This window comes from Ambystoma mexicanum, chromosome 6q (genome assembly GCF_040938575.1).
Source record: "Ambystoma mexicanum isolate Mex_15411 chromosome 6q, UKY_AmexF1_1, whole genome shotgun sequence".
NCBI lineage: Eukaryota > Metazoa > Chordata > Amphibia > Caudata > Ambystomatidae > Ambystoma > Ambystoma mexicanum.
This window is the reverse complement of record NC_090937.1, coordinates 20,425,664-20,444,399: the sequence shown is the minus strand read 5'-3', so window position 1 is coordinate 20,444,399 and position 18,736 is coordinate 20,425,664. Positions and strand designations below refer to the sequence as shown.

The following is an 18,736-nucleotide window of genomic DNA, read 5'->3' as shown; positions in this document are numbered from 1 at the left end:
TATCTGAGCTGGGCTCAGCATCGGTCGAGCGCATTTTTGTTTCCAGGGTGTGTTTTAATTGTATTCTTTTCGAGAGTTTTGTTGGTGGTTTGGTCCAAGGGGAATGTGATCAGTCATGTGTTTTCTGTGGGACGCTTAAAGAAGATTTGCCACGCTATTTATTTTTTGTTTGTTTTGCTCTGCTTTTTTTGCAGCAATCTGACAGCATAAATTGAAACCTGTTTGCAGAGTCTAGGTTTTCGACGTTATGAGCAAGCATTGTTACGGGTGGACTCAGTACAGGTGGGGTGGGCTGTTTTGATGTTATTAAAGCGTGCTTTGTCTTTCAGAGAATTTGTATAAAAAATGTGTTGATTTTTGAGTTTTGGGGTTTCGTTTTTAAGTGTTTTTTAATGTAATTCCAATAATTTTAATTCCTGTTTTTAATATTGTTGATTGTAAAATATTGCTGTGTTTTTATGGTATGCTTTGTTCTACTGAAATAAACGTATTGACAGAGGCCAACACAGCCGTGCCCGAGGGGCAGAAGGTGGAGGTCTGGCCTTGGAAGTCAGAGACCCTGTGCTCCAAGCTGCAGCGAGAACTATCAAAGTGACCAATGATTTTCTGGTGGATAGGAAACTAGGTGCGCGCATGTGTGAACTTGGTTAACAAGGAATACCTTGCATCAGAGTGGTCGCGTGTCTCAAACGGGCATATTTTCGAAAGTCTCTGTTCTTTCACATTTTCAATTACTGAATCACCAGGAATACTTTGTACCAGAGTGGTTGCGTGTGGCATCAAACACATTTTGAAAGGTCTCCGAACACTGGGCAATCCATTGAAAGCTAAACTAACAAATATTAAACCTTTAAAACTGAACAAAAAAATATTGACCATAAAAAGCAAAACAAACACTTAACAGCATAAATCTTCTTGAACAGACAATGAAAAAATGAGTTACAAGTGAAATCCCCAAAAAATGTAAACTTTGCGAACAAACCGAATCAAGACCTTTTTGAAGTTAAAGAGGGAACAGCACCCTAAATTCAAGCAAACCATTACATGCCGAGTTCCAAAGTGAATATAAGTTTAAAGATCAAGCAAACTACTACATGTTGTTTTCCAAATTGAAAATAACTCTGAAGAATAAGCAAATACAACCTGGAGTCTGATTTTATAATGGAACAGAAAGAACAAGAAGTTACTTACCCCTGGTAACTTTCTTTCTACTGGATGTACCTCCCACCATGCCTCATCTTTGATATCTCGAATATCCAGCTTCAGCTCCTTCGGAAACCATTTCGGCAGAGGGCGCTGTTCGTCGATGCATTCGACTATGTCCCTCAAGGGCCTCTGTCTCGATGATGTAATCAAAGGGATATATAGCACACCCAGCATCCGTTGGCTTCAGTTCTGTTTTTTCTTGTTATTCTCAAGTAAAACTACCGACATAAAAGTGGATTTGACCATACTAGACTCTGAAGGAGCGTAAGCTGCAATAACATGTTAAGTTATACTGAGGGGTAGGCTGGGAGGGGCGATGAGGAATACGTGGGAGGAACATCCAGTTGAAAGAACGTTACCAGGGGTAAGTAACTTGTTATTCGAATGGATTGTGTCCTCCTACAAATTCTTCATCCTTGATAGACTCCCAAAAGCAGTGTTTGTTCTGTAGTAGGGAGTAAGAATTTTGTCATCAATGGTTTCCATGAACAGAATGAAGGACTGCCTTCCCAAAGCTTCCCTCCTCACTTAAGGTGGAATCAAGGCAGTAATGCTTGGTAAAAGTGTGAATTGTAGACCAAGTGGCTGCCTCACAAATGTTTTTGATAGGAACACCTCTTTGCAGAGTAGACATAGCCATGCCCCTCGTGGAATGGGCTCTCAAGCCTTCTGGGGATCTCTGCCCACCAGCATGTAGCATTCAGAAATAACTAAAATAATCCACCTGGACAAGGTTTGTTTTGCACAGCCTGTCCCAGCCTGACCAGTGTATCCTTTGAATAGGTGGTCATCCAGATGTAGAAACTCAGAGTCCTTCGCAGGCCGTGTCTGTGTAACCTCTCCTCCTCCTTGCCAGGATGAGGTGGAGGGTGGTTAACACTATCTTTTGTCCTAAATGAAAGTCTGATGTGACCTTAGGTAGGAATGACAGTTTGACCCTCAGAACGACATTGTCCTTATGAAGTACTGTAAATGTTGGTTTAGAGGATAGGGAATGGAACTCACTCTGTGGGCTGATGTTAGTGCTACCACCAAGATGGTTTTGAATGTTAGTAGTCTTAAGGGACAAAGACTTTGGTGCTGGCCTTCTGAAGGAAAATCTCCATTACGTCATCTGGGAGATCCCGATCTTTGTACCTCAGCCTTCTCAGAAACCATGCGTGAAGGCAGAGTGTCTTGACCTCGAGATGGAGAACCTGACCCTCCTCTCGCGAGAGAGAAGGTCCTCTCTTTGTGGAGGGCAGATGGACATGTCTAGAAGGTACAGGTACCACGTCCTCCTGGCCTAATGCGGAGCAATTAGGATCATGGATTTCCCAAACTTTCTCAACCTCCTGATCAGATCCACTTGAGCGGTTTCCCACAGAGTGAAGATCTATTTAAAGACTTCCTGCGCTAGTTCCCACTCATGGGAGACTGTGCTCTGCCTGCTCGGAGCGTCCGCCGCCATGGACTCCTCCCCGGGTAGGTTAACTGCCAATAGGGAGATTCCTTCTTTAATTGCCCAGTGCGAGAGCAGCCTTGCGCCTCTGCACACTGGTAGTGACCCTACACCACCTCTCCTGTTGCTGTAGTACATGGCCACTGTGTTGCCCATCATTATCAGGACATTCTTTCCCCATACAGAGGGCAGAAAAGACTTCAGCGCAAGTCCGATTGCGCTCAGCTCCAAAAGATTGATGTGTAGTTTGGAGACCAACGATCGCTGATTGTCAGATCGGCCATGGTTGCCAAAAAGGTTCTCCCTTCAGAATATTTTCCTTGCAGGCCCACCACAGGAGATCCTGTGTGACACTGCTTGGAACCTGAAGTAGGTCTGACATGTTGCCCGAGAACTGAGACCATTGTGTCCGGAGCCCATCAAAGAGATCTCATTCTCAGGTGAATCTCAGGCACCAGAAAAGTGCAGGATGCCACGAGGCCGAGCAACCTCAAAGTCGAAAGCCAGGAAACCCTGGGCACTCTGAAATTTGGTGACCATCTGCAGAATGTCTTGAGCCCTCACCTCAGGGGGCAAGGTCTTTCCCAAGGATGTATCCAGTACAGCCCCAATGAACTGGAGCTTTTGAGATGGTATCATGTGGGACTTCTTGTAATTGAGGGAGACGCCCATTCTGTGGAGCGAGTGGCATGTCATGCTGAGATGATCCAGGATTTGTTCGGGAGAACGTGTCCTGATCAGCCAATCGTCCAGGTAGGGGTAGGAGTGAAACCCCCCCCTTCGCCTGAGACTCGCTGCCAGCACCACCATCAGTCTGGTGAATACCCTTGGGGCGGAGGTCAGCCCAAACAGCAGTACTTGAAACAGACAATGAGAACCGGCAACAGCGATCCTCAGGTACTTTCTGTGCTTGAGATGGATTGGCACAAGAAAATAAGCATCCTGAAGGTCCAATGGCACCATCCAATCTTGGAGCTGTAGGGCCAGAAGGATCTGAGAAAGTGTGACCATCTTGAACTTCTCCACGTATCTCTAGCCCAAGATGGGTTTCAGTCCTCCGTCCTTCTTGGGGATTAGAAAATATGGAAAATAGCATCCTTTGGTCCTCTCTGCCACAGGTACTGCTAGCAGGGTCAAAATCTCCTGCATAAGGAACTAATCTGGAACCTTCAAAGAATGGCTCCCCGGTGGATGGTTCTGAGGTTTCTGAATATGAGGCAGTAACCTTGGGCTAGTGTTTGTAGTGCCCAAGCATCCAAAGTAATGGCTCGCCATTCTTTCAGATGCTGAGACAGTCTGCCTCACACAGGGGTTTTGTGAGTCAAGACCTCCGAGAGGTTTTGTGGCGGCTGAAGCAGTAGCTGTTGGTAAAGATGCTGCTGCTTGGGCGGGATTTGCACCTCTCCCTCATCCACCACGAGGCAATCTTCTTTGGCCTCTTTGACCAGCCATTGCTCTTGCTCTTCCAACTGAGGATTAGTAGCGAAAGGTTCTACCCCTCCAAGATGTTCCACTGGAGTGAACAGACTTAGGCTGCCTAATTGCGGCACCTAAAGACTTGGCTGCCGCCTTCGAGGCCTGCAGCTTCTCAAGGCTTTTGTTAGCCTTGCTGCCAAAAAGAAGAGACCTGTCAAAGGGCATGTTTAGGAGTCTAGACTCCACATCTGGTGCAAATCCAGACCTCTTTAAACACGCAAACATGTGTAGTACGGTGCTTGCTGCACTGGCTCTGCTGAAGATGTCAGCAGAATCCAAACCCGACAGAAGAGACTCGCACATGACCTCTTTGCCATCTTTTACAATAGTCAAGAAACGGTCGCTTTCCTCCCCTTTGGGAATATGCTCAGCCACCATAGAAATACAGTCCGATAGGGCTTAAGTGAATTTCGCAAGGGACATGTGAAGTTGGCTGATTTAAGAGCCATGTTTCCAGCTGAAAATACTTTCCTTAACCAGACATCTACCCTTTTATCATCCCGATCCGGTGGGATGATCGGATAACCAGCCTGCTTGGAGGTAGCGGTTGCTGCCTGCACCACCAGACTTTCTGGGGTAGAGTGTTTCGGCATGTAGCTGGGGCCACTGCTTGACGGTCGGTATTTCTTTGTCAGGTTCTTATTTACGTACGGACTTGACTCTGGTGCTTCCCAAATAGCACTTACTCTCTTCTGAAGAGCAACATGAAAGGGTAGGATAGGATCCCTTTGAGGAACTTTGTCCAGGATATCTGTGAGGTATTAAAATGGGAGGGCAGGTCTGCTCCATCCCAGATAATCCACTACCTTGGTCATTAATTGCCTCTAAGAGGCATCTGAATGCTCATCTCATTTAGGTTTTCCAAATTCCAATTCCGGTGAAGTGTGCACTCCACTGGCTGTCTGTACATTTTCATGCGAGTCTCTCAACCTGGATTGCTCTGAAATGAACCTATCAGGGACATCTGGTGTGCAATACTGCAAACCAAAGGGCGCATCATTATCAGACAGCTCACTGTCCTCATTAATAGAAGGTTGAGACTTAAAGAAATCCTTCCTTGGTAAAGGAGTAAAGGTTTTCTGTATTTCAGGTAAAGGCGACGATGGCTTTCAGCCAGATGCCCATGGAGTTTTCTATTTCTTTGATGAAGACGTTTTCAACGTTGATGGCACCGGTGGCTTCGATGGCGTTGACATGTCTTTTGACTTATGGCTCGAAGAATTCCTCGATGATTTTTCATCGTGACAAGGCCTTGACGGCTCTCAGTGGGAATCTGGCCTTCGTCCTGGGCTCAAGAGCGTGCAGGATTTGGCTTTTGCCGTTTCCTTACCGGCTTCAGGAGGCACAGTAGGAGCATGGGAAATTTGCTTAGAGGGTTTATGGCTCTCGAAAATTGTAAGCATTTCCTGCCTGAATGATTTCCATTCAGCCGGAGTAGAGGCCTTAGTGGGATAAGATATAGTATTCTCAGGAGAGGAGTCAGAGGAGGATGTCGAAGTAGGCGATTTGTGTTGCCTTTTCTTCGACTTCCTCGACAACGAACAGCAGTGGACGCCACTCCGGTACTTAGTCCGTTTTTGTATTTTTTCGACAAGTTTCGTTTGTTGGAAGAAAGCTTTTTTTGATGGGGGGTAGTCAAAGGTGATTTCTTAGGGAGTCTACCTACTGCCAATTTCCCCTTAGGCTCCTTCAGAGCTTTTCCGTCATCGACTGACACTTTGAACACGCCGAGGACTTGTGCTCCACACCGAGACACCATAAGCATACTCGATGCGGATCCGTCAGCGACATCTTGGCACTTTAAACCCGGTTTTCGGTGCCGAAGACACTTTGATATTTCTCAAAGAAATTTCAGAAGCACGCAGTAGTTCACGAAACGTAAGCTTACTCGGAAAAACGGAACTGAAGCCAATGGGCAATGTGCATGCTATAGATGCCTTCGATGACATCATCCTCAAGACGGGGGCCCTCGAGGGACAGAGTCAACTACATCGACGCACAGAGCCCTTTGCCGAAAACATTTCCAAAACTGTTGAAGCTGGATATTGGAGATATCAAAGATGAGGAATATGTGGGAGGACACAATCTATTCGAAATATAATTTACAACTTGTGTGAAAGCTTCAAGCACCCAGAACAAATGTTGAAAATGGAAACAATGCAACTGTGAAAATTAAAATAAAGGAAGGATATTTTCTTTTGAACTGTGTTTAACCGAATTATACCTTGGGGAAAGGAACCCTTGAGAGCTGACACATTTGTTGAAGTGAGAACCAAGTCTCAATGTTGTGAACGGAGGATAGCACAGGGGCAACGCGCTGGTCTTGGAAGCAAGACCATGCAGAGCAACAGAGGTTAGAATCCCGGATTCACGCTTAGTAACCGAACTCTGGTGCGGTATTAGGCGTGTTATAAAAAACATATAAATAAAGGTTACCTTGTGTTTTGCAGCTTGGAACTTAGGGAAATGAACCCAGAGTATTGTTAAAAAAAAAAACACTATCCTCTTGAATATCCAACCAGGCAATTTTAAGACCTTTTGTGGTACTGCTTTGCACTTGGGGAAGGGAGCTGAAAGGAAGCTGCGAGCTGGAAGAAGCTCAAACTTTTGTATTGAACACGGTTTTCTTTTGGTTACGGACATCCATACACATTGTACAGACATAGGTTTTGGACGCAAACAGATTCCTAGATTGAACTCTTTGAATGCAAATTTCCTTTGTTTTATTTAGGTAGGGAAATCCCACATTAGCATAGGGCAAGTTAGGTGTTCAACCATTCTGACCTATAAGCTAAATAAGTGTTTGTTTGAACTTGGAAGTCTGTTGTCTGTATCGTACTTCATGGTGCCTTCAGAGCACATAGTGAGAAATATTTTTGTACTTTTTAAATGGTTATCCCTTTCAATTGTCTTCTGATATTTTGCAGTCTAGGGAGACACAGGGTATCTCCAGATTCCTTGTGCTTATCTCATGTTGATGCCATAGGGTAATCTGGTGTGCCCATTGCGAGATGCATTAGCCGCTGAGATAGGCTTTCAATATGTCCCAGCATCTATGGAATTTGAATCCCTCTTTCGGGTTATTAATCCATAGGTTTTTTTATTCCCTCCATTAGCCCATGTATAAAGTAGGGGTAGTTAACCGTGGCAAATTAAGACTCCAGGGTGGTATTCCCCCTGATTGCGTTTTGGGACTGTAATTGTTAGACCCACAAGAGTTTGGTCAGACAATGTGATCTGTAGGCTTTCACATCCTACTGTGATATGTTTAATGTTACAGGGAGTTAACCAATGGTCCAAACGCGTGTAGCTATGGTGTCGGTAAGAGAAGGTACATTGTTCCGTTGGATGCAATGTTCGCCATATGTCAATAAAACCGATTTCTGACATAAGAGTAGCTAATGTAGAGGCCTTTTTGGGGGGAATTTGTGGGCATTGGGATGTAGCAGACTGTCTGTCAAGGTCATCAGAAAATGTGTTTAAAGTCCCTTCCAATAAAAGTCATGTGACTCTTATATGTAGCTAGTGAGTAAAGGATCTGTATAAATTCTCCTCTATGGTGCTGTAGATGTTTATTAATGTTATTTTTATGTTGATGAAATGGAGTGCTTTACATCACAATACATCTCCCAGCTGGGTCAGCTATCATCTGAACTGTGAGAGGTATTATTTTATGAACCAATATGGAGACGACCCCCAAGCCCCACCTTCCGTGGTAATGGGCAGTGAAACACTTGTCCAACCCAGCCTCTGCACAATTCTTTGTTTCATGTAGATCTAAATGTGTCGCCCGAATAAAGACTATATATATATATATACACTTTCAGATCCGACTGATTTTCATACTAACCTTGCGTTACCAATGGGTGTGGCTCTCTTTCTCCTGAGACTGCCTGTATGAGCATATGGTGTAATTGGGATCAGTACATGAGCCTGTCTCCTGTTGCACAGTGAGAATTCTAGTGACCTTATTGCCGGGTTTGTACTAGTTATGTTTGGTACATGGCATAGGCCTGTAGTTGTGTCCCAATACACATCTCTCAACTTTCCTTTTAAAGTAATTTGCTTCATTAACAGAGTCTCGGAGTAAGGATCAGGTTTTCCTAGATCATTTTCCTGCAGTGCGTCTTGGTCTGTTGCACTTGGGTTCTAAGAGTGGCATCACCTCAGTTGCCCCTGAAATGTCCTTCATATCCGATGCCTCATCTGTTTACATAATGTTGTGTTGTCGTAAGGAATTGCTGTGCGTCATCGGGTGTGTCAAAGGAGTGCCGTTTCTTGTGTTGTAAACGCCGTATTGCTGGGAATCTGGGTAGTACTGATGTTCTGTGTAAGTCAGATCCTCAAACAATGGGTTAAATTACTTGGAGACTTTGGTCGAGAAAACATTAAACGGCTGAATAATCATCCCATCTTTCACTATTGGGTCTTTTGATCTGAAGTTCCTCATGACAGACCACTTGGGCTGGCAATTTAGAAAACACATTGCGACAATCTGAGGTGTCTCTCTTTTACTAGCTTTGGAGCTAGAGCTCTGTGAGCCCTTTCGATTAAATGTTCTTGTGCATAAGGAAGCTGCAGGTTGGTCCGTAGTAGTTCATATGATATAAAACAAACCTCATATTTTCCAGAACTCTAACTACATGGACATTGTTTCTTCTGGAGCTATTTTCTTAATCTTTACGTCCAAAGGTGGAATTTCTTAATGGCCATGTTGCATCCATTTCCGTAGACAGTGTATTGTGATGGTCTTCCACTCCGCTTATCCACTATTCATTTTCAGTAATGTGCTCAGATTGGGTCTATTAATGCGGCTGTATGTCTTTCATTTCTTGAACCATTGTATTTTTTTTTCTTTTATTGTTTTTTCCAACAAGAAAAAACACCATCAAAACCCACCTACGGTTCACCACTCTGAACCCAGCTAATATTGCAAGCCACGTCTAACATTCCAGGTAGTGTCCGCTGTGAGAAACCAGAGGATATTCTCCTGAGTAGACCTCAATAATCCCTTATTCAGGTGGCCAGGAGAGGGCTGGCGCTCTCAGATCCCAACCCAGGGGGTGGACAAACGAGGGAGGATCACCTGGGTAGGGGAGTCCGGGGTTAGGCTTGTGACACAACTACAGGCCTCTGGCATGTACCAAACAGTACCCCGCAATAAGGTCACTAGAATTCTCACTGTGCAACAGGAGACAGGCTCATGGACTAATCCCAATAAAACAATATCCCCGGAAAACAATATCCGATAAATCTTCCCCATTGAAGGCCCACATCGGTCTACTGGCAAGTTTCCCGGAATCCCCATGCTCATCAACACTGGCGATTGATATGAGAGAGTGCAAGTTAATAGCTCGCGTTCCTCAGCCCACCCTGTAGTGGTACCAGAGAGCAGGAAGTATTGGAGCGTGGAGGCAGACTGATGCACTGAGGATTGAAAGGTGAACCCCCAGCACTCTGTGTTTCTGATGGGCAGTTCAACACCCGGACATTCCATGACATATCTCACCACTTTATTCATTAGAGTCAACATCATGATGGACCATTCAAGCCTGGATGGCCACTAACGGCCTATGTCTTAACGGGGAGAAGACTGAAATCTTATCCTCGGCCAAAAATCCACACTAGCCAGGCTAGACAGTCACTATGCCAATTTCAACATCGACAACTGCACTATCCCAGTCCCATCTTCTGTGAAAACGCTTGGGGACTACATTGATGCAAAAACTTGTCTATGGACAAACAAGTTAGTGCCATTGTCTCCGCATCTGCACTAAGCACCAAACTCATCAACGCCATCAAACCATTCCTCTCCAAAGAAAACTGTCTATCAATAGCAAGAGCTACCATAGGCACTAAACTTGACTATTGCAATGCACTCCTAGCCCACACCTCTGGAAAAAACCTAAACAAACATCAGGTCACTCAAAATAACCCTCTTAGAGCAGCCTTGAGCATCTCCAAAAGGGACCACATCTCACTGGCAAGACAATCTGTTCACTGGCTCCCTGTCAAAGAACGCATCACCTTCAAGGTACTGACTACTACCAACAAATGTATCCACCACACTGCACCATCATATCTCTTGGACACTATTCGCAGACCGACCCCATCCAGACCTACCAGACTCTGCTACACTGACCAACTCACTGTACCACGCATCAATAAGACTACAGCAGGAGGGCGGGGGTTCCCCTACATAGCACCCAGACTCTGGAACAATCTCCCCCACGCTCTAAGAGCAGAAGACTCCCTCTCAGCGTTTAGAAAAAAACTCCAAACTTCTCTCTTTAACTAAACCTCCTCTACCTACACTCAAACAGGCACCCATTACTAACCTGGTTATTGTCTAAACCTGTATGCTTGTATGCCTCTATGTTGCAACTAAGTCGCGCTATTTCTGTAACCAGTGCCACGATGCCCCAGGGCTGACTCTGTGCGCTTAACAAATACGAATAAATAAATAAAGTACATTCCAACATTTCTGCCGGCTGAGACCAGTGCACCCAATTTATCTCCCCCCCCCCCCAGACATATATCACGTTCCTTTAATCATTAGGGTCTACACTGGTACATCGCACACCGTCTCCCCATGGCCGTGGCCAGAGTGTACAACATGCCAATAATCAGACTGGTGAACTGGCAAAAACACCCATACCCCCAACATTACCCCACCTCCCACAACAAAAACTCTCCTGTGCAAACGCACGAGGAGCCCTACTGAGCCGAACCACCCCATCGAGCATATACACAACTACTTAGCACCTGCCAAACTATTACCCCTCTCTGGAAACAACCCTTGATCAGTGCTTTGCCCCCTTAACTGCTGTTAGCCTCCTGCGGAGATGGGGGGAAAAATAGAACACGCCCATTGTGCTCCACTAAGTTTCGCCAGGAACATCATGGAGTATTTTAGACCCTATCCCTGAGCCTTTTCTTAACGTCAAGAAATGTCTTCTGTGACGCCTGCACTTTGTTGGAGAAATAGGAAGAATTGTAGGTTGTCTCCATTAAATGTTAGGGTACCCTTTTCCCTTGCCTTACATAGTGCCAGGTCCTTGTCCCGATAGTTCAGCAGCTTTTGGACGGGCCTGCGTCCCAGGTACCAGCCTCCACCCCCACTGGGGATATGATGTGTGTGTTACACAAATACCGTTGAGAAGTCATCCGGACCCAGCGCCTTCCGTATCATGGACTCCACCAATAGCTCCATGGACTTCTGATTTGCCGATTCCGGAATGCCAATAATTCTCAGATTGTTTCTCCTTGATCTGGACTCCAGGTCATCATGTTTCTTGGCCAGCACCTTGAGTGCCCTCGTGACCTGGAGTAACTCCAGTGACATTGCTGCTGACTCATCCTCCACTGCGGACAATCTAGCCTCCACCTTTTCCAGCCTTTCTCTGTGCTTGTCCAGTCGGAGCTGCATATGATCAACCTTGCAGGTTAACGTGTCCATTTTCCCATTGAGCAACTGAATCCCTTCTTGCACCTGCGTGAACATCGCACAAATATGATCCAGGGCATTGCTCGGCACAGCCACCCCATGAGCCGACTCCGCACCTGGAGACAACTCTGCAGCCCTGGCTTTCTTATCATGGGCAGGGGTGTCAAATTAAAGTTTGGGTTGATTTTTCTCCGCTTTACCTATAACGGATTGCTGTGTGGGTCAGCACATCACAGTCCCTTGGATTTACTGTATAATGCACACTCTGCTGTGCCCAGACTCCACCCCCGTCCAGGTATCAGTGCAGCGAATCCTGGACCCACCCCGGGGGGTGCCGGGGCTGTGCACAGGTGCCAGAGATGTCCCACTGCCGAGCAAGGCTGCCCCTGCAAGACCAGGAGATCTTATAGCTCAGGATTCCCTGTACACAGCACTCACACCCAGTCCTGCATTGTCCACAACACTTGTATGCCCAGCTACACTTCTTCAGTAGACAACTAGATAAACTGTCAAAAACGTATAGGGAGTAGGGGTCTCGATCCCCTCCTCCGAACCACAGAAGCCAAATTGATTGACCCCTCCCACCGTGGTTGGCACGGAAGCCAGAATGGATATCACAGGAAGCCACGTGGCAGCCAATGGGGGGGGGGGGGGGAGGATGGAGTGACAAAGGAAAGGAAGGGAACATAACAAACAAATACATACAATAGCAATACTCCTGTACCTGTAACCCTAATTCCTAAACACCTAGCCTAATCTTATATTCCTGAAGTGAACCTGCTACATCATAACCATTGTGGCTTTACAAGTCTTCACTTTGCACATCACAAACATAACCTAGAACACAGACCTTGAACGTAACATGTAACTGGGGACAGTAATCCGTGAAAACACATAAGATGGCTTACAAGCAAAATGGCACAAACAAAAGGGGTGTCCCTTTCATGAAGATACAAGACACATGGCCCGCTGGGCACAATGAAGCCACAAACAGTGTTTTGGGAACAAATACACACAACATGCCCTTGTGATAAGTGGACCCTAAAGACTTATTCCAAATACGTGCACATTAGGATAATCTGCTCCCCGTGCACTGTTTTATCAGTTCAAAGTTCTTATAACATGTTTCCTCACACATGGCGTGTCTCACGCAGAGCGTGTATCCTAAAGCGTGTTACCTCACACACTCACTGCATTATTTGGATAATAAATCAATACATGAACATCAACGTATTATAACCCCAGAATGTAAACACTGAGGTGCGAAACACTTAACTGATGGTCCGGATGCCTCACGAGGACATCCGGACCCTGAAGAGCGATGCCCAACACAGTTTAGGAAGAGCCGCTTCACCGCCGCAGCCTGCGACTGCCTTTCTTGTGTTCATCAGCGTTACCGTCGCGGCCCGGGGAGGGGGAAGCTCAATAAGTCCTTCGGCGTCCGATATGCTCCTACATGCCTGCTCCTACCGCTGCCGCCGCCCGTGCTGATAATCTGTAATTACCTGCACCGAGGCACGGGCGGCGGCTGATTTTAACAGTTGCTGCTAATGAGCAGCTGGTGCCGCGCGCAAGAGAGGAGAACTACACACTTCCCAAAGCCTAATGGGAAATGTAGTTTATCTCCTCCTGCCAAGCACCAAGCGCCGTCCTCGGCCTTTCCACAGATTCCTGACATAAACACAGGAGTGAGAAGGTACCATCCCTCCCACTGATGTACTCTAACCGGCAAAGGTGCCTGAAATGTCCCACTGCCAAGAGTCTGCCCCTGCACCTCTGCGATCACGATCACAGAGCTCAGGACACACTGCACTCACCCCCCCAGCCCTGCAGTGGCCGCAACATGTGCATGCACAGCTCCACTTCTCTGAATGTTAGTCCACGCAGGAGTGAAATGGCACCGTCTCCGTCTGTTGCCTTACCACCGGCAGAGGTGTATCTCGCCAGCACAAGCTGCTCCCTTTGATGCAGCCACGAATGCGGCCTCTCCCTTCCAGGCTTAACAGGGACAGTTGCAAAGAGAAACCAGTCAACCACGGGGGAAGGGGCGGGCAAACTGAACACAGCAACCTAATAAGGCTGTACCGTAGCTGGAGAGCAGATGGGGCCAACAGCCAGTGCCATGTCGGTCAGAGATGTTCCGGGATACAGAGAAGGCTACCCAGCCAGCCCTGTGACAAAGGCGAGATGACCCCATAAGCCCCTGTGCGACCCAGCAGAGCCCACAAACAGGCTCACAGCTGGTATCCACTCATCAATCACAGGGCCGCAGGCATCCAAAGTTCCCTGCTCGGCAAGTCACTGTGGCGCTGCCCCGTGACGGGACGCGGCGGCGTGGCGTTGCACGTCGCTACGTGCAGTATAAATAAACGGGGCGTTCCCGGCCGCGGTAGAGCGACCGGGAAGCCCGAACTGGAAAGACGTGGGTCAGGTGTGGTCTTTCCATGTTGGGGGCTTACGGGACCGCATGGCGCAAAGGACAAACCCCCAACAGTGGCGACAAGTGATGTCGGATGCCCGGGCCCGTCGGTGAAAGCATTCCGAATTTTTTTACCTGAAACGGAACGATCGGACATTTAGTTTCACGCCGTGGCCGCGGATCGCACACGCGGCTGGTGGCCATTTTGTCGGCAAGGCCGTGGAACTTCATCAGGCTCCGTTTCGGAAGGTGAAGGTGATCCAGGTCTAATTTTTGGATATTCTGATTGCAGACAGATTAATCTGCACGCCCATGCCTGGTTTGTGGATTTTACTCCAGATTTGGGACTTCCACGTCGAGTGAAAGCTAGGAGAAGGGCTAATATGGCTGGGCCTGCTTAGCCCACTTCATTTTCTCAGCTAAATTTTTGGGTCACCTACATCCTTGAGCTTTGCAGCAGCAAGGGGACACGGTGCTTCTTCATCCCTTTCATCATCAGGACGCTGTGGCTTCCTCTCTGACCCTTCCTCATCAAGGTGGACTGCTACAGTGGCGATCTTCATGGTGGTGTGCTTCTGTCTTTCTCTTCGATTTTTTGGTGCTGGAGGCAGCCTCAGGTGAGCTGAGGGCTGGATGCCACCACCTCTCCCCCAGGTTGGACTGGTGATGTGCCTGGGTGGGGTGACCAATCCATGCAGAGGTGGGGGTGCCTGTGCGCTCAAGCCCATGAGTGACGTTGAAGATCTGGATGGTGGGGCCGCGGCAGCCGCACAGCCTCCCCAAGACGGTGGTCACGCGGCAGCTCATCAACAGGCCGTTCAGCCCCTGGTGCTTCCAGTGCAACAGCCAGTGGCAGCTCTGCAGCTGCCCCCTCAAGTTCAAGTAGGTGGTCTAGCTTCTGGGCTTCAGGGGCCACCGGCAGTACAGATTGCTGCTCAGCCAGGACCTCCCATCATGGCTCAGGCACGAGCCCAGGCGGCCCTGCAGCCCATCCCCGAATTTGATGCGTCGGGCCCACCATCCAGCATGGGGCCCCGGTGGAGGAGGTGAGTTGGTCCCCTCGACATGTATTTCAGGGCCGCTCAGGTGATGGACGACGACGACAGCAGGGTGGCTACGATGCTGTACTCCGCGGGGCCTGCGGTCCAGGAAATTTGAGTCGCTCACGCCAGCGGATGCCACTTACGATGCGGCCAAGGCAGTACTCCAGGCCCACTTTCTACCCCTCGCCAACGTGGACTATGAAAGATTCATGATGTTATCGGCCAAACAAAAAGGAGGATGAGACACTGGACACCATTGGGCTGTGCGTGGGGGGACGCGGAGGACATGATGCGCACGATGCTGATTCAGGCGTGCTCCTCCGGCAAACTCAGGAGGCAGGTCTTTAGAGAGCCGGGTATTACTCTGCCCCGAATTCTGGAACTGGGCCGGTGCCATGAGGTGGCGGAGGCTCGGGTAAGCAAGACGGAGGCGGGGTCCCACTCAATAAAGTCGGAGGAGGTGTGTGCCGTCTGGCGTGGAGGCAGAGGAGTGAGAAGGCCTGGTGGGGGACCCCGTGACAGAGCTGGGAGAGGGGGAATCGTGCCAGAAGTGCGGCTACTACCTCCCCCACCCGACGGAGTGCCCGGCGGCTGGAAGAACATATGGTAGGTGCGGCCTGCCTGACCATTTCTCGAGGGTGTGCAGGGCAGCCCTGCCCGTGATAGTGCCGAGAGGCCCGGCTCGGACTTGGACCCCACGCCAGAACCGCCCGCCAAACGTGGCCCAGGTGGACCAGGGTGAAGTGGAGACCCAGGGGGACGAGGCCGAGGAGGAAGAGGAAGAGAACATTTTCTTTGTTTCCAGTGTGGAAGTCCTGAAGGGCAAGGGCAGGAGGCAACCGAGGTGTGTGGTGGAGGTCGACCACTCGCCAGTCTGGGTGCTGGTGGACACCGGAGCCTCGGTCAATGTGATGGCCCGGGGGCACTATGATGCACTTGAATCGCCCCCAAAGCTGGTCACGCCGAAGGCCCGCATCTTTGCGTTTGGAGGACTCGAACCGATACCGCTAGATGGTGCCTTCGTGGCAAGCGTGGAGCACGAGGGCTCACGAATCAAAGCCTGATTCTATGTGACCCCTGTGAGCAATAACACTCTGCTGAGCTGTGCCGCCGCCGAGGCTCTCGGAATTGTCAGCTTCCCATACTCTGTGTACCTCGAGGACATCAATGACCTGCTCGACAAGTATGCCACCCTCTTCAACGGCATTGGAAGGATGACCGGCGACCCGGTCAGGCTACACATCGATGACTCTGTGCAACCCATTGCATTGAAACACTGCAGGGTACCGTTTCATCTGAGGGAGCAAGTTGACAAGGAGCTTGACAACCTGGTGAGTCTGGACATTATCGAGAAGGTCGAGGTCCCGACCCCCTGGGTGTCCCCAATCGTTGTGGCTAGGAAGCCCAAGCAACCCGAATCTGTCCGGATCTGTGTGGACATGAGGCTGCCCAACAAGGCCATTAAGAGGGAGCGGCATCTCACCCCCACCATCGATGACATTATTGCTGAAGTGCAAGGGGCTCAGTTCTTTTCCAAACTGGACCTTCGAGCTGGGTATCATCAGGTGGTCCTCCACCCTGAGTCCCGGTACATAACCACATTCACTACTCACCGTGGACTATACCAGTACAAGAAGTTGAGCTTCGGGGGGTGTCATCGGCGGCAGAAGTTTTTCAGAACATCATTAGAGGCGCACTCGCAGATCTGGAGGGTGTCCTGAACATTAGCGATGACATTTTGGTGTTCGCAAAGACCGAGATGGACCGTCTAAGGAAACTAGGTAAGAGAATTGAGCGGCTACAATCTCTGGGCCTCACCCTTCATCCGGACAAATGTAAGTTCCTGCGTCCCTCCATTGAATTCTTCGGGTTTGTGTTCAAGGAGGGGGGGGGGGATCTCGCCGGATCCGAAGAAGGTCCAAGACATTAAGAAGGCGCAGCCCCCCCCCCCCCCCCCCCGAGTCAGTGTCAGATGTAAGAAGCTTCCTGGGGATGGTGACCTACTGTGGGCGCTTCATCCAAAATCTCGCCTCAAGGTCTGAACCACTCAGGGCATTGACGAAGGAGTCGGCATGGCACTGGGGCCCACTGGAGCAGTCGGCTTTTGAGGATATTCATTACGCCCTGACAGCAGAGGACACCATGGCGTTTTTCGACCCGGCGTTGGCATCGGAGATCATTGTGGACGCCAGTCCATTTGGCCTGGGTGCTGTATTGACTCAAGTGGACCGGGACGGGAACATCCGGCCCGTGGCTTACGCCAGCAAAGCGCTCTCGGAAACGGAGCAAAGGTACTCCCAGATTGAGCGGGAGGCGCTGCCGGTCCTCTGGGGTTGCAGACATTTTCGACTCTGTCTTGGGGCGTCCAGTGACGGTGGTGACAGACCACAAGCCCCTGCTTCCCATTCTGGCAGGGTCATCCTCGAAGCCCCGGCCAGAATCGAGAGGTGGATGCTTGCTCTTCTCGAGTATGGAGTCACACTGGTTTATCGGCCGGGTGTCAACAATGTGGCGGACTACCTCTCCAGACACCCGGGAGTGCGTGGGGGAGAAGAGTGTGACACCTGCGCGGAAGAGGCCGATGAGCACGTTCAAATGGTGGTGGAGGCTGCCACGCCGAATGCGATTCCTCTGTCAAAATTGGAGGCGGCCGTGGACGTGTGCTTTCAGATCCTCCAGCACTCAATGCAGCACGGATCCTGGAAGTCCATCCTGGAAGCTCTGGCGGGGCGGACCCAGGAGGCCAGGACAGCGCTTTAACAACTATGGAAGGTCAAGGACGAGCTGTCGTTCTCAGCGTCGGGCCTGCTGCTCCGGGGTGACCGGATAGTGGTCCCCCAGTCCAAGGTGAAGGAGGTGATTGTCATGATCTCTGCTTCCAAAAGATCAGGACTTGCCCGACTCCCTTGGAAGCAGACCCATAACCCCGGTTCCGAGTGCCAGCCAGTCCCAATTGGGACCTTTTGGACCCTGTCCTGGCGCCAGTGGCACCAGGCTCATAAAGATGCCCAGTCCCAGCGCTGAAGCGCCGGGCTCATAATGCTTGGGTGGACTTACCTGCAGCAGACCATGCTGCTTACTTACCTGCCACTTGAACTCCTGATCCTCTTCTGTTTGGGACTACTTTTCCTGTTGGGTGGGGCAGGAGCCACTCCCTAGGTTCAGAACACTGGCACTCTTCTGGAAAGCAGGAACTCTTTTCTTACCTAGGCGTGGCTGTGGAAGGAGACACCTAAGCACTACAGGAGGCTATTTAAACCACACCAGATGGATGAATCTTGCTTTGCGTTATTCTGCATTCTCTGCAGCAGAACACTCATCGTGTCTTCTGCTTCTGATCCTGGGCCTAAGGGAACAAAGGCTTACCATCCTGGAATCCAGTCTTCAGCAGCACCTGTAAAGACAAAGAAAGAACAGGTTAGCACTACGGTCTTCAGTGGCAGCGCCTCTCTTACCTGGTCCATCGGCTGTCACCAACGCCTCGCGCTGCATTCCGGCATCTGAAAGACAAAAGCTTACCAGCTCTTCGCACGCTCCGGAGGCCTTCGGCGCTGCATCCCGCATCTGAAAGACAAAAGAAGGTGCGTTTAAAGACATTGAGCAACTTTATTACTCACGTGCCATTACTCCTTCCCACGCCGAATCCAGCGGGTATTCCAGCACCCTTCAGCTTCTCTAAAGCTCTGAACTTGTACCTGCAAGAT

At 49.3% G+C, this 18,736-nt stretch overlaps 1 protein-coding gene across 6 annotated transcripts in view; it reads left to right on the top strand.

Moving 5' to 3' along the window:
- ABRAXAS1 (abraxas 1, BRCA1 A complex subunit) overlaps positions 1-18,736 on the top strand; it is a 403,189-nt gene that overhangs the window by 356,989 nt on the left and 27,464 nt on the right. The window contains exon 9 of one of the 6 annotated variants that reach the window (XM_069630391.1): positions 195-312. The exons of the other annotated variants lie outside the window; for them this stretch is intronic. Coding sequence (XP_069486492.1) covers positions 195-202 — 8 coding nt within the window. The 3' untranslated portion in view covers positions 203-312. Of the gene's footprint in view, positions 1-194; positions 313-18,736 lie in introns of those variants that run through there. 6 annotated transcript variants of the gene reach the window in all.